Source organism: Squalius cephalus, assembly GCF_949319135.1.
Source record: "Squalius cephalus genome assembly, chromosome: 8".
NCBI classification, from domain to species: domain Eukaryota; kingdom Metazoa; phylum Chordata; class Actinopteri; order Cypriniformes; family Leuciscidae; genus Squalius; species Squalius cephalus.
Window position 1 is genome coordinate 37,352,194 of NC_137129.1, and position 22,816 is coordinate 37,375,009.

General features: G+C 37.1%; 1 protein-coding gene across 4 annotated transcripts in view; it reads right to left on the minus strand.

The window, feature by feature from the left end:
* The window catches only part of col22a1 (collagen, type XXII, alpha 1), a 52,589-nt gene that overhangs the window by 21,007 nt on the left and 8,766 nt on the right, over positions 1-22,816 (minus strand). For 3 of the 4 annotated variants that reach the window (XM_079879036.1, XM_079879035.1, XM_079879034.1), the window contains 20 exons: positions 18,348-18,428; positions 13,216-13,327; positions 12,990-13,113; positions 12,614-12,889; positions 11,921-12,001; positions 11,477-11,593; positions 10,643-10,687; positions 10,471-10,533; positions 10,251-10,289; positions 7,735-7,788; positions 7,367-7,420; positions 7,228-7,281; positions 6,823-6,876; positions 6,135-6,179; positions 3,327-3,380; positions 3,121-3,174; positions 2,174-2,209; positions 2,064-2,093; positions 1,927-1,980; positions 1,586-1,639 (listed from right to left, as the gene is read on the minus strand). In XM_079879036.1, the coding sequence (XP_079735162.1) occupies positions 1,586-1,639; positions 1,927-1,980; positions 2,064-2,093; positions 2,174-2,209; positions 3,121-3,174; positions 3,327-3,380; positions 6,135-6,179; positions 6,823-6,876; positions 7,228-7,281; positions 7,367-7,420; positions 7,735-7,788; positions 10,251-10,289; positions 10,471-10,533; positions 10,643-10,687; positions 11,477-11,593; positions 11,921-12,001; positions 12,614-12,889; positions 12,990-13,113; positions 13,216-13,327; positions 18,348-18,428 (1,481 nt within the window). The remainder of the gene's footprint in view (positions 1-1,585; positions 1,640-1,926; positions 1,981-2,063; positions 2,094-2,173; positions 2,210-3,120; positions 3,175-3,326; positions 3,381-6,134; positions 6,180-6,822; positions 6,877-7,227; positions 7,282-7,366; positions 7,421-7,734; positions 7,789-10,250; positions 10,290-10,470; positions 10,534-10,642; positions 10,688-11,476; positions 11,594-11,920; positions 12,002-12,613; positions 12,890-12,989; positions 13,114-13,215; positions 13,328-18,347; positions 18,429-22,816) is intronic. The other variant, XM_079879037.1, reaches the window with a different exon arrangement.

Genomic DNA, 22,816 nt, shown 5'->3' on the forward strand with positions numbered 1-22,816 from the left:
CTAATGTAAACATACTTTATAAAAATCATTAAAGATTTCAAGGCATGTGGATTTTCTGACAGGTTTTTCCAGTTTTGATCATGCTGATAATTTAGAGGACTTAGAAATGTATGCATCTAATATGACAACTTATTGCCCTGGCAATTCATTTATTTCTGTCAGGACCACTATCATCAAAGATGATTGACATTTAACATAGAGTTTGGATTGGCGGCATTGACTTTATTCACAGCAGCGCCATCTTTGATTCTTAAAGGGAATGAAAGCGAGGCTGTGAGGGATAGACACACTCTTCAGTGGGTTGTACTGTTATTTCATTTTTTGTATTGTTCTGTTGACGAAACACTGCAAAAAAATAGACAAAGAAAGAAAAAACAGAAAACATGGACAATTATAAGTGATCTAGGAGCTTTATACAGCTTTTTACAGCAGATGCCATTGAAAACACAGTAAGTCTATCCCTCAAAGTGAGGCTTTAGGGATAGACTTGCTGTGTTTTCAATGGCATTATTGAACATTAATGATATCTTCAATACATTCATGTTAGTTCTGTTCTGTTTACCCTAAGGGGGGTTATCTCTGCTCTCCCTGCTGTTATCTCTGCTAGGCTGCACAGATGGGCAGGGAGTTCGTGCCCAGAATAGAACCAACATGAATGTATTGAAGATATCATTAATGTTCAATAGTTTAATTTACAACACAATTCAAGAAAAATGAGTCTGATTCGAAGAGGAATATCAGAAGGTCAAATCCTGTCTGGACGAAAGGAGGAGCTGGGGATGGAGGAGGGTAATTTGCTCCTGAGCAACACGATAAAGCTGCTGATGATACTGAATGGACCTTATATAGAATGCTGTGATAGGCGTCATATTCCTATAGGTAGACGTGGATCAGCTGAGAGTCAGCTGATGCAAGCTTGACTGTTATGACCAGCCAGAACTGATGCTACGCTTGATTTTAGTTAAAGGGATAGTTCTGAGAAAATTCTGTCATCATTTACTCACCTGTATGAGTTTCTTTCTTCTGTTGAACACAAAAGAAGATATTTTGAAGAATGTCAGTAACACATTGACTTCCAAATACTATGAAAGTCAATGGGTGCCGTCAACTGTCTGGTTACCAACATTCATTAAAAATATCTTCTTTAGTGTTCTCCAGAAGAAAGTAAGTTATACTGATTTGGGACAACATAAGGGTCAGTAAATGATGACAGAATTTTCATTTAAATGCACAAAAACCTTGTTCTGTTTGCTTGTTTTTCGTTTTTTGGAGCTGTTATCCAAATGCTGTTATTATTTTTGACAAGAAACAATGTTTCCAAGTACCCTGAGAACATTTTAATGATGCAGTCATCTCATCAGTTTGAGGGCATCTGAGAGCATTTGTACATCTCCTGTCTCTCTTCCTAACAAGCTCCTCGCTTTAATCTGACCCCACAGAGCACTCAAAAATTCCAACAACATGAACTGAGATTCACAGTTTCCAGCCAGTCTCTATGGTTACCCCAGATCAGGTTCAAGAACAACTCACATCTCCGTTAAAAGCAGCCGAGATGGATTATTACAATCAAATTTAAATGTCCTACCCTTTGTCCGTTCTCACCCATCTCACCGGGCAAACCTGGAGGTCCAGGTGGGCCCTGAGAAAAACAACATGAACAATAGGCTTATTAAAAACAATGAAGTGCACAAAAATGCTGCTTTTTTTCATAAACAGACCATGATTGTAATGTACAATGATCTCAAAAATGATTTGGACACTTGAGCCCTGTAAAACGTCTGAATGTCATTGCATTAGATATAAAATATCAAGTATCATCTACAATCAGGAGCTTTTCTCAGAACTAACTTTACTTTTCTTCTCCAATACGTAACTTTAAAATTAAAATTAGTTTGAAACAGCATTACATTACAAAATATATCTTACAGGAGGTCCAGGGGGGCCGTCAGCTCCTGGGGGTCCTCGTTCTCCTGGGATGCCCTGAAAACCACACACACACACAGTTTAAAGAATACTCTAAAGAAGCAAAGTAGACTCCTCTTCTAAAGAGATTTCACACTTACAGTCTCCCCTTTGAGTCCTGCCAACTGAACCTGAGGAAAAACACAGATGAGCAACTCAATGCAGCTGTTTTACAACGTAAAATCGTTCAGTTATGAATCAACTGTCTTACTGCATCGCCAGGTATTCCAGCAGGACCTTGTTCACCCTATCAAACAAACACAGAGATTATAAAGCAACATTTGGATGGTTTAAGCAAGAGATTTATTCAATGCTGGTTGAAATCCCACAAACAGCGATTTGATATTCTGAGTTGTGTTAAACTGTCTATACTGCAAGCTGCAACGTCTGACATTTTTGTCATTTCCTTTGGGAATAAGTACATGAAAGTGTGTGTGAGATAAAATGACACAGACTGGTTGCATATTTGAATGGGTGTCTTTGTGGATGAGCGTGAGAAAAACAGACATATCATACAAAACTATCATTTTCCAAGAAAGATATACTGTATGTGTTTTGGGATTTTATGTGAAAAAGAGAAGAGTTAAATATATCTGGGTGCGTCTTAAAAATGTGACCCCTGGATCACAAAACCAGTCACATGTCGCACGGGTATATTTGTGGCAATAGCCAACAATACATATGGGTCAAAATTATCGATTTTTCTTTTATGCCAAAAATCATGAGGATATTAATTAAAGATCATGTTCCATGAGGATATTTTGTAAATTTCTTATGGTAAATATAAAAAACATTTATTTTTTGTGAGTGAATGCAGCACAATCGCGAACATAATGGACAAATTTAAAGGCGATTTTCTCAATGTTTCTATTTTTTTGCACCCTCAGATTCCAGATTATCAAATAGTTGTATCTCGGCCAAATATTGTCCTATCCTAACAAACCATACATCAATGGAAAGCTTATTTATTCAGCTTTCAAATCGATGTATACATCTCAATTTAAAAAAATTGACCCATGTGACTGGTTTTGTGGTCCAGGGTCACAAATGACTTTGAAAACTCATATGGGTTTCGGAGCAACTTGAGGATGAATAAAAGACTTGCCCAGATCTTTAAAAGCAAAGAAACCATCATCCCCTCAATAAAAGTGTCCATACCTTTTCTCCTTTGACTCCATTTGATCCAGGAGCGCCACTCAGCCCCCTAACACCCTGATTTTAGACAAAAAGAGCATGAAGTCATTTAGTTCAAACATATAGCAATACTTGACACAAGCTCACATTCATATCTTCAACATCCAGCGCACACGTTATGCTGAGCAAAATGGCAAATTATATACATATAGAATCCTCTGAACACTTACTTCTTTTCCTGGAAGACCTGGTTTACCTGGAAACCCGTCTAAACCTGGTTCGCCCTAAACAACATTTGAAAGTCAGACTCACTGAATGGAAAATTATGTAATAAAAATATATACACTACCAGTCAAAAGTTTAGGGCCAGTACATTTTTTAAATAAATTACATTTAAAATATATTAATAATAGAAAAGTCATTTTAATTTTTGATAATATTTGACAATATTACTGTTCTCATTGTATTGTTGATCAAATAAATCTTGAAAAATAAATCTTGTTGATAAAATAAATCTCAATAAGAGACTTCTTTTAAAAAAATTAAGAAAATGACCAACCCCAAACATTTGAAAAGTAATTTTTAATTATGTGCTATATTCTGCTTACAATTTCACAATAGTTGTCTTGGTAAATGACTATAATTTTAACAGCACGCAATTTGTTCTGAAATTTGTTTCTGAGAACAATTAATTAAATCCTTTAGAATAGTGTCACATCCGAGGTCTTTATTTCTTTTCCCCAGTTTCTACGTTTTTGTCCCACAAACAACCTTTAGGTTTGGAATGAAGCGAGGCTGAGCGACTCCTTTAACATTAAACTACTTATATTTGTCTAGACAGGTTTTTTTTTTTTTTTTTAATACAGACAACAGCAGCAGGAAATGAGTATAAAATGACAAGCTCTTGAAAAACATGTGTAATATACACTACACAGAGCCTGCTGTTTCAGCTCAGGAATTCAGGAAATATAACAGATGGTAAATGAGTTTGCATGATGTATTTATTTTGAGTTCAAGGCCATTTCAGTTCAAAAGTTAAACCATTCTCGCAAAAGTATAATCTGATATTTCCTGTTTTGATGAACTATGCATTGGTTCTAAAAATATTCCTATTTGCTCCATTTGCATTGGATCACCAGTATTTATCTTTAAAAGTAATGCATTTTTGCCTACCAAGGCAAACTAAGCTGGTTAAAGCTGAAATGTGTACACTATAAAATAATAATAATAATAAAATCTGAAATTTACTGTAAAAAAAAAAAAAACGCAGCTATGGTAGCCAGAACTTAACTGTTAAAAATATGTTAGCAACATTTCAGGTTTTATTAACTTATAGTAAAAAAAAAAAAAAAAAATGTATTTCATTAACTGATACAACGTTAACAACCCAACCCATTAAAGGTATAATTCACCCAAAAAGTAACCTTTTTTCATTTATTGACCCTCATGATGTTCCAAACCTGTATGTATTTCTTTCTTCTGTTGAACACAAATGAAGATATTTTGAAGAATGTTGGTAACCAGACAGTTAACGGCACCCATAGACTTCAATAGTAGGAAAAAAAAAAAATACTATGAAAGTCAATGGGGTCTGGTTACCAACATTCATTAAAATATCTTCTTTTGTGTTAAAAAGAAGAAACAAATTCATACAGGTATGGAACAACATGAGGGTGAGTAAATAATAACAAAAGTTTCATTTTTGGGTGAACTATCCCTTTAATGCACTAAAATTTGATTTGGTAATGTAAAAGCCACATGTAGAATCAAAGTTCATCAAAAATAGCTTTTTCCACAAACTGATATAATACTGATAAAAGGTGCACAGTGTCGCACAGACACAAAACACCATCATAGTAACAGGCATGACATATAAATAATGCACTAAAAACACAATTAACAAGACAAGATGTTACAAAATCCTAATGTACTGTATAACAAATAACAAAAGATTAACGGATAACCAAAGAAAATAGGAAGAAACAATTATTTAAATAAATAAAAAAAACATCAAATGTAAGCTGTCACAGGGAATTATGGGACTGGGAATGTCAATTTATGGTTTTTCACTGGTTATGGTTTTTCATAGGTTGACTTTTTCCAAAAACTGTAAATTTAATTCAAATTTTACAATGAAATGTCCTGTTTGATTTACTGCAGTTTTCACCATATACAGCAAGGAAACTCATGTTTGTACAGTCATATTCTTTCTTTCACCATAATTTTTCAACAGTGTACTTTTTCCACGTTAAAATAGCTAACATAATAAAATAGCTGATTCCCTGGAAAGTGTAACACTGTGACTCCTGGGGGAGCATCCCAACCAGTCAAATACAGCAACATCAGCTCAACCAATCGTGTGAGTTTAGGGCGAAACTACCCTGTATGAAAACAATCAGTACTTTTGCAGTTCCCTGTCATCAGTGGCACAAATTTGCTTCAGCATTAACTCCTAAGTTTGTTTCAGAAAAGTCAAATTTGTCCTAACAACCTCAGCGTGTGTGTGGAGGTGTACCGTCGGACAGACTGTGGAATGACGGTAATGCTGTACCATGTGAAACGGTCTGGTTGCACACCGCCCCCACAGAACAGGATATATGGAGTCTGCATCAGCTCTGACATCTGTTTGAGTTATCAGTCTGCCTGCGGACACTGCTGAAATATTCCCTCTGTAGCGTTTGGATCTGACAGGAATGGACAGTGCTTTTTGACAATGACTAGTTTGGACTCCGTCCAAGTTATTACAAAGTATCAAAACTAAAACAGGGGTGCTGACAAGGGGAAGACAACCGGGAACATTGTGCCAGGCCTTGAAGTGGGTGAAAGAGGCTCTGCAATGACAGACTAAACTACATTTTTACACAAGGCGATGTGACTGCTGTGCAAAAAATCTGCGCATTGATTTAAGACTCATTCATGCCTGTAGTGCAGGACGAGTTATGTGCCAAGTTCCGCGAGAGGGGTTCAGATCACTAAGCTTATAGTGATGTTTGTGGTAACATAGTTGTTATGATTGACAGGTGTCAGTCATCATTTACCCTATCTCCAGAGGATCCTTTGTCTCCTTTATTTCCGGCACCGCCCTGATGAAAAACACAGCATGCTCTTAATGTTATTTCAGCTATTTTAACTAGTTGCCAAAGCAACATTTCTTATTTTCATTTAGTTAAACTTGTTGTAATAGAACTGTACAAAAACTGAACATAGACATATACAAAAAAACTGATAAAAATCACAAAAACACAAAATAAAATTACTAAAACTTTAATATAATAATATTAAATAATGATGAATAAAAGCCTTAATTCAATATGTTCATCATATAAAGCGTCCCTTCAGAATATTTGTACTAAACTTATATGGATTATTTTTACGAACTCTTTATGAACTTTTTGAAGCTTCAAAGTGTCAGTTGCGTAGCTGTCAATGAAGGGACAGAAATCTCTCAGATTTCATTAAAAAGATCTTCGTTTGTGTTCCGGGTTTGGAACGACATGAGGGTGAGTAATTAATGACACATTTTAATTGTAATTTTTGGGTGAAATAACCCTTTAAGAATTAACAATTGTTAGATACAAACATGCATTTGTGAGAAAGGAAGTTGCAATTATGAAATATAAAGTTGCATGTATGATATAGTCTTAAGTAAGTTTTTATTTGTTTACTCTGAGGGCTTCCATAATCATCAGTATAAGCAGCTGATTTAAATACACACGTCATACTTACAGACACCCCTTGAGGACCTGGTGCTCCGGGCGGACCAGAATCACCTTGGATACCCTGATTAAAGCGGGTCAGATCGTGTTAAATATGATGCAACACAGAGCAGATTACGTGAAGAAAACACTCCCTACAGTGAACACAATGAAATCTACTATAACGGCAGACAGTAGAGAGCTGTATAATCTAACACTATGTTATGTTTTTGTGCAATATTTTAAATCTGATGTTGATTTGATTTTATAGGTAACATCTACAATTGTTCAGACTGACCAAAGTGGTCATATTTTTTCACATCATTTCATATTAAGATATATTTTTAGAATTATAACAATCTCTTGGCAAAAGTTTGTGTTTGACACTGATCAAATCATATTCTAACTCTTCTGTCTAAAGGTGGTGATGTTTTACCATTGGTCCGAGAGGTCCAGGTAACCCAGCTTCACCTGCAACTCCTTGTTCACCCTGTTCATAAGCGCAAACATGACATGCTTGGTCAATAGTCAATACACCGTCGAAATATACCATCAACTTCACATTTTTTACTCACTCTTTGTCCCTTATCGCCTTGTTTCCCAGCCAGACCTGGTAAACCATCTGATCCCTAAAAACACCCAAATAAACAAAAAAATTATGTATTTTTATGAGGAATGAGTCCTCTCTGCGATGGGATCACTAAGAAAATTTAGACGTCAGCTGATGCAACCGAGGCTGCATGGGTGTGGAAAAATAAAACTAACCAATAATATCGCAGCATTCACAAACCAAACACAATGTACAATATCAAGTCCAGGTCTATATTATTTTCTGCTGAATATTCGGTTTCAACTGAAAATATGTTATCATTCAAAAGTTTACTTATCTTACAAAAAAAAAAAAAAAAAGGAAAAGAAAAAGAAAGAAAAAAGTGTTTCTTACTCTTTGTCCTTTGTCTCCGCTGGCTCCAGGTTCACCGCGCTCACCGCTGTCCCCCTGTGGAGAGAGATGGAATTTCAGTATGGCTTTTGCAATAAGATGTCACATGACTCCTGGAAGTGACAAGGTTTCATCCTTTGACGTGTGCTGTACATGTTTCGATGGGGCCAAATGCTGTGAAGCACTAATTAGTTTCATTTACATAAAGTTATAAATGTTCCAATGAAAACCTGAAAAATCTGACCTTCCAACCGAAAGAGCTTATCAAAAAACATGACCAACAAACCACCCAACAAAAAAAAAAAAACTTTTCGCTTGAAAGCATCAGACATAATCACAATATTCACATCATCATGACAAAGAATCACTTACTCTAAGGGGTTATAAATTATGTAGAACGTCTTGTGAGATCACAATATAAAAAGAGGCCAACAGCAGTCGGTGTAGTTTTCTAGTCAAGGCAATTAATCACACAACTAAACCACTAAACACCACTAAGGAAACCTAAAGAAGTAGTTCCCATTATATCTTGCCTTTCAGACGTCTCGTGCACTCCAGGGAATCTCCTGGAATTCTGAGAGTTGAACAGTACAAGAGAAAAGCTTTTATGACCTGATTATAGTAACGACTTCACACGCTGCTGCTTACAAGCCTGATAGTCTATAATTATTCTCAAAGTTCTTTGCACTTCGATAAAAGCCAACCGATCAATGATAAACACCATCAAGAGAAAGCAACACAACAAAACAACCACAACGTAGAGAGCTGGCAACCTATATAAAATGTATACACGATACAAAAAGATCTTTCAAATGGTAGGTAACAATCATGCTACCTTTTAAGTTAGCTTTTGGCCACTTTCTAATATAGCACTTACAAGAAAATCCCAGAATGCATTGCAGCAAACTCAGTTAAAAATATAGCGGACAGAGTCCAGATATGGATTATTAAAAGCATCATTAAAAATGGTGTAATTAAGCATTGAATATTGTAAACGATACTTAGCACCATGTGGTAGCATCTCTTTCTGCATGTGCACCATGGGTCAGCATGTCAAAAGCACATGTGTGAACTACTGCACCACAACACAACTCAGTGTGGAAGATGACAATACATGACAGTGTTTGAGAGAGACAGAGACAGAGACAGAGACAACACCTCAAACACAAACATGCGTTTGCGGCATCATGCACTTTAACCAGCCAACTCCTCGATATGCTGCTAGCTAACATTATAACACATGGATACTCGTGAGTACAACAGACACACATTCACATACACAGAATGAACGCACACATACATACACGCATGGACACTCATGCAAATCACTGACACGTAAATACACACACAAATCATGCATAACAATAGAAACGTTTGTGTAAGGTGGTCTTAGCATGTCGATATGAGGTTGCTAAAGTATTCTGGGTAGTTACTTACTGGCCCATTTGGCAAGAATTCCTCCTTTATTGTAAGTCTATGGGATTATTTTATCTAATTAAGTTCATTTTTCTTTTCTTACCCTATTGACACAGAAGATATTTTACAGAATGTTGGTAACCAGACAGCTTACTATGGAAGTCGATGGCTACCGTCAACTGTCTGGTTACTAACATTCTTTTTTTTTGTATTCAACAGAAGAAAGAAACTCATACAGGTTTAGAACAACCTGAGGGTGAGTAAATGATAACAGAATTTTCATTTTCGGGTGAACTATCCCTTTAAGAATGTTGAGATATTATTACTGGAGTAAGAAACTAATTGCTTGCCGTGTCGAAAAGTAACAGCACACCTAAAGGTTAGTTCTAAACCATAAAGTATGAGGAATAGTAATTGTTTAGCGTGTTTGTTTTTGTAATTGTTAATCTGCTCCAGCACAGTAGGGGTCAATATTCACATTTGCCGTTTCTAGGTCTCCCGCAGGAAATTCCACTGACCAATCCAGCATGCAACATTTTTCTAGCTGTGGGCGTCGGCTGGCATCTAAATTTGCTCCAGTGGAAATCTCAAAATAACACTGTTTTCGAGAAGTCTTCACGGATCAAATGAGTGAAATCTGGGCATTTACTGATATGGCACTAAGCACAGGTAAATGTTTAAATAATGGCCGTTTCCGCTCTGTTCCCCACACCACGGCCGTCTAATTCTCCCGTAAGCGCCTCTGACTGATGAAGCTAATTGTGACATTATTCTGAGGTAATTCTACCCTGGAGTCTGTCCGTCTGTCTGTTTTAAGCGCTGTGAGTGGGTGTTCAGTGCGCAGCTTCTTGTTTTGCATATCCTCTGAGGTTGGCGGACCCATAATTCTGCTGTTCAAAATATGGTATCCGTATTGTTTTTGTGTCAATTTCAACATTTGTTTCTTTTCTGCTGTTCTTTTTCGGAATCAAGGGTAGAATTAAGTTTTTGATGAAAACGACAGTAACACACACGTGCACAAACAAACACACACACACACAGACTAAACATTCACTGTGCTTTGTCTATCTTGAGGAGTTTGGCTGTTAAATTCATGACCTTACCTTTTCTCCTCTATCACCTTTGATAGAGACAGCCTGGCCCTGCAAATAATCAATCAACACCGATCAATTATTCTCCAGGCCCAGAGAGATGGAAGCAGATCAATATCATGTTTTTCTCTAACTTGTATGTGAAAATCAGTAAACATTTCTAATATTACGTTCATCTAAAGAGTTAATGAAGCTTTATGAAGCATTATAAGAGATAGTATGAGTGTCGTACACGTTCTCCTTTCTGCCCTTTGAGCCCTGGCGGTCCCTCTGTCCCTTTAAGACCAGGATCCCCCTGCAGATGTACAGTTTACGCAAAGAGCCAATGAGGAACCCGTCGGAAATGCATCCAGAGATGTGCAAAAGCATATTAAAGCTGTTGTGATACTGAAACACTATTTGACCTTTTCACCCTTGGGCCCCGTGGCACCCGGTAGACCTGTCTCACCCTGTAGGATGGGAAAGATTGAGAGAGACAGCAAAAGAGAGAGCAATGAGGGGATACGTTCTGAAAGTGGAGGTCAGAAATCAGAGAGATTATAGAATGAATGCATTACAAAAAGGAACTAAATGCATTACAAAAGAAAGTTCAGATTTAACAAAAAATTGATATCCAGCCTTATGTCTTTAAAGAAATGTTACAGGTTCAATACAAACTGATTTCTATAAAAGCATCCATGACACTTTTGATTTACACAGAAAATTATTTTGACTCAGTAAAAACAAATGTCTATAGGGCGAGATATTCCTAAGGGGTAAAACAAAAAAATATACAAATAATTGATATAAAATAAATGCTTATGTGTTTCTATGTACAAAAAATATGTTATGTTAGATGTTTAAGTTGGAGTTAAAATACTGTAAAGGGAACATTTTATTATTATTATATTATAATTTCATCATCCTCTTATATTAAAATGTTTAATTTAATTTTAAATTCCTGTGGCTATACTATATGTACTGTAAACTTAATTTTTGCTTGCTTTTACAAAAAATATTTTTGTGGTAACCAACATGTCACATGTTTTTGCTTATAGAACATAAAATATTCCTTATTAGCATGACTAAAATTTCTTCAGCACATGATTCAGAAAAGAATTAAAGTCTATTTAGTATTTTCTTTCTCATGTCCTGTAAATAAGTTTGGTTACTGTACAGCATCATAAGGCTAATATTCAATTTTTTTGCGTGTTAAACATGGGGGTTCACCAGCGTGACCTTTGACCTGGAAGTCTTACCCTTTCCCCTGCAGGACAGGAGCAGTTGACCGCGGCCGGTTTCTTCTGCTCAGCACTTGTTGGTTTTGGGGTGGGCAACGGGACTGGGGGAGCCTCGGTCGCCAAAGATTGTTCACACTGAGTGAGAAGAGAAAGTGAACGAGGAAACGGAAAGAGACCGAATGTGTTATGAAAGAAAGAAAGAGAGAGGAATCGAAGACGAAAAGGGTTGCAGAGCACCTCCAGATTATGAGTATGAAATTCTGGACACTGGACAACGAATATTCCCCTTCATCATCATCTTCATCAAGGACTAAAAACAAAGACCTTTATAGTGCTTGTGCTTGTTTGAAAGCATATGTTTTTGCCTTATTATCCAGGTGATGTGTTTACATATTCTTCTTGAAGACATAACGAGGTGAGAATAAAGGTGTGTGTGTGTGTTTGTGAGTCAGATGCACTTACTGGTCCACCAGGGATATCACAACACGTCTCCTGCTCAGACTGTTTACCATCACAGTAGATCACCATCCTCTGGAGGTCAAACTATAGAGGAAAGACAGGATTGTATTAGCTGTGATTTTGGTTGACTTAAAACTCCATAAACATACGGTACAGTTCAAAAGTTTGGGTCAGAAAGATCCAAAGTATCTTATGCTCACCAAGGCTGCATTTATGGGATCAAAAATACAAAAAATTTAAAATGACTGTTTTACATTGTAATATATTTTAAAATGTAATATATTCCCATGATGCAAAGCTGAATTTTCAGCATCCTTACTCCAGTCTTCAGTGGCACATGATCCTTCAGAAATCATTCTGATATGATGATTTGCTGCTCAAGAAACATTTCTATTATCGTGCTGCTTAATATTTTGTGTGGAAACCGTAATACATTTATTTCAGGATTATTCAATGAATAGAAATTATTCATTGATTAATTAATTATTAGAAAGTATTTTTTCTTTAAAAAAAAAATATTGCTGACCTTAAACTTCTGAAGACTGGTGTACCATCAAATCATGAACTACTTTTTTACCATGCTTTTTACAGACTACCATGATGGTGTTCTGTCTATGAAGTGCCATGCAAATACTATGGTATAAAAAATAATCTAAATGAGAGTTTGTATCAATAAACCTGAACACGGGTGCTTACATCAATGGGAACGCTGTCATAGAGTCTCTTGCCGATGACAGTCTTTCCCTGGATGTCAATGTCTTCTCTTAACTCTATGGGCGCCGTGTCAATGTGCTTGCAGTCCAGGAACAGGGACACAGATTTGGAGTCCACCCTCATGCCAATCTTATGCCAGTTGCGATCAAACAGGTTTTCCACCTCTGGGTTCTTAAAGACTGCCCGGACCGCATCTTTCGTCAGGCCCACGGCGTTGTACTCCACTGCCTTGTTCTCTCCATCCAGACGGATAGACACCTGGAGAATATACGTACAATATATTCGACATAGGTTTTATTTGGTAAAAATATAGAGCAATTGAAATCCTCAATGGCGCCCCAGAATGAGTTGTCCACACCTGCGGGATGCCGTATTTGTCATAGACCTGCCACAGGTACCAGTCTTCCTTACGAGAGGTCTTCCTGAACTTAAATGTGGTCACGAAGGCGTATTCATCAGGCAGACCCTGCGGCAAGACATCTCTACAACACAAGAGACAAAGAAAGCTGTGTTAAAAAGAGAAAAACTGCAGAAAAAACAACATTAAAATAAAGTGATTCCATTGCAAGTAATGATTCACTTACTGTGTTTGCTGGACGATGGGCACGGTACCGAGTCGGACATATGGGGTCTGACCTGGCTCAAATTTTTCTCCAAGAAAATCTCTTACATTGAAGTATTCCATCAAATCAAAACCTGAGACCAGAGAAGAAGAAAAAACTTTAAATAACATGTAAACTCGTCCCTAAAATCTGATTGGTTGATTGGAACATTGCTCAAGAGGAACGTGTTGTACTGTTGAATATTGTTAACACGTCTTTCCATCAATGATCACTAGGTGGAGCCCAAGAGACAGTTCAAAATGACAACTGAAAATGAACTTCTCCTAAGTCTTTCTTGTAGCAGAGAATTCACTCGTATAAAAAAAGAGATAAATAAGATTAAGATATAATATCATAATGCAATAAACAAAAGGCCTTTGTGCAATTATATAGCTTCAACGTTTTTGCTAGGCAAGGCACATTTACTGATTTGGCATATTTCATATGGTAGTGCTTAAAAACTCCATACACAAGTTCTGTTTAAGTTCAAATATAATTTATTATCACGTTAATTTTAATTGACTCAAAATAATGCATGAAATGTGCAATAAAATTTAATTATTTATATTATGATACAATGTATAAAATATGTATGAACTGTATTATAAATACAAATTATAATATAACATATATGATCATATATATATATATATATATATATATATATATATATATAAATTATGCATAATTTATGTATTTTATATATATATATATATATATATATCATAAAAAACAGAAGAAAGTAGGTCAGAAAATGATACAAGGGACATGAAACTAACAGTTAAATAGGAAATAATTTGAGACAACAGTCAACTATACATTTAACATTATTACACACAAATATTTGACCACAAAATGCCATGACTGACCAGAAAGTATATTCCAGAAAGTAAAAATGTAATATGTAATAAACATGTAATAAAGAAACAAGGACATAAATGGAAACAAATCACAGCAAAGAGGAAATTACGGTCAAATTGGTCAGCTGTGTTTGAAGTGTTTTAATATCTCTCCTCTATATCCACGAGCAAAACAATATGCCTCACTCGGGCCACTTTCCACATTCACACAAAAAAATCCATGCCTCTGGGAGCAAACATGACATCATTGTTTTTTAAAAATAGTAAAGTGGAGCTGTGTGTGTGTGTGGATATCAGCCCATTAATTAACGCTTTAGATCCGCAGCCAACACTCATTAAACTGCACTTGCTGCACCAGATGTTTTAAAAACCAACCTTTCATGTGCAATTACGTCAGTGGTGCTCCAACATATGTGTGTGTGTGTATGTGTGTGTGTGTATCTACTGAGGTTGGCAGTATTTTACCCTAGTATAGTGGCCAAACCATGGCACTCCTTTAACCAATATATAGTCTGTCGCCATGGCGATGCCAGTGGGGCGCTGGGCGTCGCCTGAGGAAGCAAGTCAAGGGTCGATCTGCGACACACTAACGCTGGTTGAGTTAAACGTTCAAAACAGCTGTCGATACTGTACATGAACTGCTGATGGTTTGTGTATATGCCGCCTATTAAATCTCACTTTCACTTGATGAATTCTCATGTTGTTTTCTTAGGGCAGGTGTGTTCGTGTCAGCAAACGGGGGCTCTTTTAAACAGTCAACGATTATTTGAACTGAAGGATGTTTGGAGTTGTTTAACTTGGTGGTAATGTGAGAACGTGCAAGTCTAGGCCAGACTGTGTGTATCTGTGTGTCTGTGTCTGTAATAGAGTAACAGGTGGCTGAGAACGTAGAAAGAAAGCAGATACCCTGTTAACAGCAAAGTACAAAGAAATGCATAAAACAGCAAAAGCACTTTTCATCTTTCAAGATTTTTTTAACAAATCCCTCATGCCTTTCTGCCAGGTCAGCATTATAGGGGGTCGTTCACACTTTCTTGTGTTCCATCTGTGCTAGTTTTGAGCAAAAGCATCCGTACATCTCGATGCGTTTGCAGTCTCTTGTGCCATGAAAGCTGTATCAAGTTAAAAATAAGTTTTCAAAACATCGGACCAATAGATGAATCAATATTTGCATATAGAGCAAGTATAGTGTGATTTGCCCCTTAAAGGAATAGTTCACAAAAAAAGAGAGAAATTTGTCATCATTTACTCACCCTCTTGTTTTTGACACACAAAAGGAGATGTTTAACACCATAAAAAGTAGCCCCCAAATTACTTATTATGGTACTTAAATAACAAAACAAAATTTAAGCAGTTGTTTGCAGAAAATATTGCTCTAAAATCTCTTTCTCATTAACAAATGAGAACCAGTGCTGTTCAAGATCATTGACATCAAACCTGGTTAGATTGTCAGCAAATAAAAAATGTCAGGTATTTCTGGCATCAAAATACTTTAAATACTATATATATATAGTATTTATAGTATACTATAATGCCAATGCCAAATTGTATGTGGCTCCAGCTGTTCGCTTCTCAGCTCATTTCCACAACTCTGCGTCTCCATGCGCCAGGCACGACTCTCTGACTCTCTCTCTCTCTCACTCTCTCTCGATAGCGTTTCGCTTGCAGGACCTGTAATTTGGGCCTGGCGAGTGAAAGCGTATAATCACGAGCGAGTCTTATTTTAAACAGTGAGAGAGCGAGGGTTCTGCGGCGCGGCACAGATGAGCGCGTTACGACGCATGACTTTGATCCGAACACATGGGCACTCCAGCACACAACGCGACGACCATAGAAACCAGCCCCCTTAAGTACAAGATGTCAACGCATAAAAACGCTAACGGCAGCGTTTTAAAACGGTCACAGTGTGTCATCGTGACAAACTTCTCTGTGGTTACAGCCACTTTGATCCAGACGCATGCGCTAAATGGACATCTTGGTGTTTTGTCCCCTCGGCATTTAGTTGCATAAGCGCAAAAAAATAATGAAACTATTAACAACGCATCTTGAGACCCACATTCTGTATTATTCCTTTGCCCTCCACCTATCCGCTTTTAAAAATCGTCCGTGGCCGCGCATGCGCAAAACATGTACCTCAAACAATAAACTGATAAACATAGCCTATATTATATTCCAACAATTTAGTGGGAATCACTTTCATAACAATTTTCCCCAGGTGATGGATGATAAATATTGACAGCCAATCAGAATCTATCCTGCTTTAAAGAGCTCGATCATTTAAAGTGGCAGACGAGAAAACTGCAGCGCGAACTTAGAATAAACATAGCTAGTGGTCAGAGGATGCTAATGTTGTTATCATTATACGTTATAGTTATCTTTATGGTGATTATTTAGTGTGGCCGTGCCTTAAAACATTAGTAAAAAGCAATTATATGAACGATAAAAATTAGTTAGTGCACTTAAACCCCACAATGCAGGCAACTCCATTGATTTAATGGTGCATTGCAGATTTAGAAGAAAACAAGGGTTTGTGCACCAAAAGTTGAGAAAAGTTGGTTCAAATGCATTCTAACACACTGATGATCAATGAGAATTTCAGAGATGTCTAGTTATGCTTTCAGAAATCCAATTTACTGTATACTTGAACTTTCCAAACCCTCAAAACACTTACACATTTGTCAAACACTCTATCAGAGCTTTATCTAGTGTACAAGTGCTACAAATAAACTAGTTTTGTATTGATAAAGTTACTTTACAGAGACAGTCTTGAGTCAGCAACATTGTATGTCCATTTTGGCCTTGCTTTGGCCAACACTGACGTTCCAAACTTCAGAAACGGCATGCAGATGTTGGCAGCTTCAGCAATTGTGACATCTCATGTGAACCTGGAATTTCCCTGAAGATTTAGCTTGTGTTGTTCTCTTGAGTATCGCAGATTACAGGAGCAAGACACCATAATTAACACTTACAGCCACCAAAGGAGGAGAGATCTAGTCTAGTTGGTGCAATCCAAAAGAACTGCAAGCAAATAGATCTAAGCACAAACGTCAAGAAGATGATATAGGACCGATGAGGAAAGCGCAGTGACCCACAAATGATGTTCAGACATGGAGTGATCACACCTTAAACTTCACCTGAACACCGAAGACAGCACTTTTCCTTATTATAAGTAATTAGAGTCAAATGGACCACACTTCAGAGACTTTACAAAGGTTTTTTTTTTTTGTTTACTTTTTTTGAAGCAATGCAGATATAAAATATGTCAAACGAAGAAACATAAATCATTTTCCAGGGTTACGACTTCTCTATGGATTTATCAAGAGAGATTTGAGCAATTAAAACATGACCCAAACTCATCAGATTTATGTCAGCTCACTCGACCATTTTGTACATACAGCAGTGTCTGTATACGCCTGCAGTGAATCAGTCCTTCTATTCCGCACACCCCTATAGCACCAGATTGTATAGTCATTTTCTTGCACAGGTAAGAGCTCTCTCTCTCTGTTTTGGTCTGGTTTCTTACTTAAGGTTGATGAATTTGAGTGGGAGTCTCGCAGAGGAACTCAGAACCCCCTGAAGACCCAAACACAACATCCCTCCAGATCTGTGTAATCACTAAAGAACTCCACGTTTCTTAGAACAGAGGAGGGCAAAATATCTCTTTATTTCGAAACATCGATGTCTCGCTGCAATGTTTCATGTTTTAAAGCATAACCTTCAGGGAAAAGAATGCTTTATTTCGGATCCAAAAGTACTTTAAATGTAGAAACTAGGCTTGTAGTTTGTGGTATTAATACTTACATCCACACAAAAAAAGACGCAAGATTGGGAGTCCATGTGTCAGAATCATTATGCCGTGCACTTCTTCATTTATTTTTTGACCGGAAAATAAAATACAGTAGGGGTTATTTTCATGTAACTGTATAACCGTGAGAGGAAGAAAAGTTTTCGTTTTCTCACATCTGAAGATGAAACATATATTAAAGGATCGTAAAATACCAGTTTTGAGATGTTAACGACGCAAATGATGGAAGACAATACATTTTTATTTAAAAAGCCAATTTATAACAAATGGATTTAGAGCTGCAACAAGGTGAGCTGAAAGCATCTCATATCCTATGAGAAGTTGCTGTTTCATTATTATCAATGAAACCATGTGACCTTTTCCTCAGAACAGTGAATTGATACGATGCTGAGGGCCTTTCATGACACTTTTAACAGCACAGCACTATGGGAAGAACATGGACACATTACCTGGGACCTCCGTCTGTCCAGCACTGGTGCTGTTCGGTCTGAAACGGCCAGCCTGGACTTTCATGTTGGGACACAGAACATCTGTGGAGAGAGAAACAACATTATGGGTGAACATATATTTGGATGGCAAAACGACCTTAGGAACTACACAGCTCTTCACAGGTGCTTGGATTATAGAGAGCAATTTATTTCTACAGTTAGAATAGTAACATTTTTAGTCCTGTTTGGGTTAATATGATGCAATCTGTGCTTTATTAACACTCCTGAAATTTCTAAACATCTGCTTTTAGTAAGAGCAGACTTCATCAATAAATCATATTGTGAAATTAATTTTTTTTTTGTTGACATTTTATTGTACTGGTTCCAGGTGGCCAGGCAATCTGCCGTGGTATTTCGCCCGTGACAAACCTTTTCACTCACGATTATTTAACATTCAAACGTTTTATGTTATACAGACATAATTAGGATGAAAATAGATAGAACCTTTTTCTATCTATGAATGAAGGCACTTCTTTTTCACATATGGAAAAAAAAAATAGCGAATGAGTTTTCTTTGATATCTATAGAGACTTTTGCCTGACATCTGAATAAGACATGTCTCTTCTAGAGTTTCAGAAGAAAAATAATAATGTCTCAAAGTCAAATTTGCAAAGATAAAGTCTCATAAATCATAAATCTCAAAATTAACTAGAAATTAAAGATAGTGTTATATTTCATACACATGCTGTGATTGACCAATCACAACAGACTGCGCTTTTCGGAAGGCAGGTTTTTAAGAAACCAAAACTAAAACAGAGAACAGATGCTGGAACAATGAAAAATAATAATTTTTTGAACATTAAATGATGTAAAAAATATTCCAGTGGGCCCCATAAACAAATCTATGAACCTTTAAATGAGCATAATAGGCCCCGTTTAAAGCTTTTTAGGAGATTTTTTTTTTAATGATACCGAAATAAGAATGCCATAATGTTTCTGAGCAGTAAACATTGACCTCTTTGTAGAGGTATGATTTTACTGGCAGCTGAAGAAAATGAACAGTTGAGAGTGACTTTCACTGTAATATAATCCATCTTCCTCTCTGTGCTTGAAGACAGACTGTTAGAGAATCCTTCCCAAGCCCTCCAGCGAAGACATGGTGGCATTGGCACATAGAAGTGGGGAAAGTTACAGGTTGGTCGCAGTGAGCGTAGAGTTTGGTGGATGCAGCTATGCTAACGTCACAGCGGTGATAATTTAGGCCGTACAAACGGGCAGATTTCAAATGGCGACGCATAGCTAGTGACAGCAGTGATGACAGGAAGAAACGTAACACCAGCAGACTTGCTTTACTATGGCATCTGTGATGAGGATGTGCTATTTGTAGAGAGGAACTTGCTAGTGCTAAGGAATGATGCTAATATTAGCTGAGGATGACTGCTTATTGCTTTTGTTTGGTCTTTTTGTTACTTTTAACTGAAAAGAGAGTACAGGAAACGATGTACAGGTGATGTGATTCCCATTCAATACATTCCCATCACTCACGCACGCACGTAGCTGTTAGCCAAAAATGAAAATTATGTCATTATTTACTCACCCTTATGCCATATATGCTCTTTTTTTTTTGGTCAAAAGTATATATTTTTGATGACTATTTACCTCTGCCATATACAACCAAGTCTGTCAAGCACCAATAAATCTGACTGTCAAGAGCCATAAAATTATGTCGTTAAGTTTTAAATGAGCAATTTATGATACTTTTGTGGTGTTTTTTGTGTGCTTTTTGTTTCTTTTTGGAACTTGACAGATGTGGATAATATGAGCAGTTTCTACATAAGAAAAAAAAATGAAGTTTGGAACAAGTTTGGAACAGCATGAAGGCAAGTAAACAAAATATTTTTCAGTTTTCACTGAACTATTCCTGCTTGTGACTCATGACAACAAAGACAAGTATAATCACACCGAGTGCTCAAACTTTAGTCAAAGTTTTAGGTTTCCTGGTGTAAAATCAATCATAAAGTGCTATCTGATGTAGGCTTCACCTGAAACCTGAAAAAAGAGAGTAAGTGGGAATTCATTCTCAGACAGGATGTGAACAATTTTGAATCTTTAAATTTAAAATGTAAATGATGTGTTCCCATTTTATCCTTATCAAATGGCTAAATCGAAGTCTCTTCCCTTGGGTGTTCACTGGTAGAATAATGGACAAAATCACACTATAAAACCCAAATATGACATTGAACAAATTATTTCAATGTCAATGTCTTTTTATGCTCGCTCTCTCTCTCTCTCTCTCTCTCTCTCTCTCTCTCTCTCTCTCTCTCTCTCTCTCTCTCTCTCTCTCTCTCTCTCTCTCTCTCTCTCTCTCTCTCTCTCTCTCTCTCTCTCTCTCTCTCTCTCTCTCTCTCTCTCTCTCTCTCTCTCTCTCATACGTGCACACACTCTTGGCATGAACCAGGCAGACGCCCAAACCACAGCGGCTGATCGCGTCCCTGACAATCATGTACAATCAGACCCTGTAATTTTCTTTAATCGCTCCTATAAAAAGTGCTTTGTAGCGTTTAAGAGGCCTCAACTTCGCTATGAATTCCACTTTACAGAGGCTGGGTCACTTGACACAATTACATCTCTGTCCGATACAGTGTCCTCAGCGTGACTCTCCCAAACCCCCGAGCGAGTCCCTGCCCTGATCCAAACATCACCCTCCTGACCATGAATAAATAAAGAGCTCAGCCGCCCACCCGGGGATAAATAAAGGTTGGAGAAAAGAGCACCTGGCTTTCTATATTTGAGTTGTATTCGTTATGTGAGCCAAGTTATTGCAGTAATGCGGACATCCATGTATCGTTTTCAAGGCGTTTATGTGCATAATAACTTGAGGTTTCACTTTCTGTGTTACAGCAAACACGCCATGTTCCTGTGTCCACAACCTTCCTAAAACACAAAAAGTCAATCACTGACTATTACTAGCAGTTCTAAGTCATGTCAGAACACTAAACTAGTGGGTATTGGAGTAATTTGTCAAAGTACATTTCTAGTTTGTACATCTCAGCAACCCAATTACTGAGTCAGTGAGTTGAACCTGCAAATAAATCATTTTGAATGGTTTTCTGAACTGTATTGAAAAGATCTGTCTCAAAAGAATGATTCACAGATGAACTGTTAAACCTCATAATTTATTTTAGGGGAATTGACCCCACAATTAGCATGCTGCTAAATGAAAAGTAACTAACAAAATGTGCTTGTCCATAAAGAGTTGTTTTTGACGTACCTATTTCCTTTGACTGGCGAAATGACAAAGCAATCAAAAGCCAGTCGTGCGTCATTGTTTAAATGGCACGTATGAGTGATTTCTAACTGTGCTCTATCGAGGGCAACTTCCTTCAGCTGTGGCATAAAGGCTGTAATTTAGTGAGTGGCCATGAAACTAAAATGATGGACTGAGTACTGCATTTCTACATAGTTTTTCAAACACTTTTGCATTTATTTTCTTGCTTATTTCTTAGAGGAAATCAAATTGTGATTGGATTACACCAAAACAATCATATCAGATATGCTAAGGATAGCTGGTTAAATGATTATAACTGAAAATAAAAGATGATGCACCTGCAAAATGTTTCCAGATGTTGTTGGTTAAGTATCTAATGGATGCATATGCACATGACAATTTGCACTGTATTGATATTAGTCAGTTCATAAAATACGAGTCTCAAATGACAAATCATACCAAGCTGATGTATTTATTTATGCTTAAAAAAGACCAACTGGTACCGGCTGATCAATGAAACTAGCGATTAATCACCCAGACATTTCAGGCTAGAGAATGATGCCGCATATTAGAAAGTGTTGAGTCACATAGAGGACTTTATAAAACCATTACAAACTTTACTTTAGCTCAGACTTGAAGTTCTCAAACGGTAGCTAAAAAGCCTCTAAGCCACCATCTAAAACACCCTTGCAACTGCATGCATTTAAAACCACTAAGAATGCCAGTATCAACAGCTGAAACATCTCACATCCAAGTTTTCTCGAATGCTCTAGTCATTCAGAGACACTCCTACTCTATTATTGTGTTATGACAAGTCCAACCCCGAAATATTCCACTTCCTGTTCAGCATTCTTCCTGGTTAACACATCTAAATCCTCCAGCAAGTGTGCAAACTATACTCTGAAATCAAATATTTTCTCTCTTATTTGAAATTAAGCTAATCAAATCCAGATTTAGGAAACAGGGACAACAGATGCTAAAGCAAACATGAGGAAATTAGCACACCCAACATATTACAGTGCACTTCTGTTCTGTTTAGCAGCGTCCCACTACTGATTACAGATCTGGCATGCTGTGGTCATGGGTGGACCACCGACCTGAACCAAAGCCCAGATACACTAAGTGATGAAACTACTAGTCAAACAAGCTTTGCACTTTTCGTTTATTTCAAGCACGCTAAAAATGGCCCAGTGCACTTCCTGTATTATCATAGAGCTGGAAG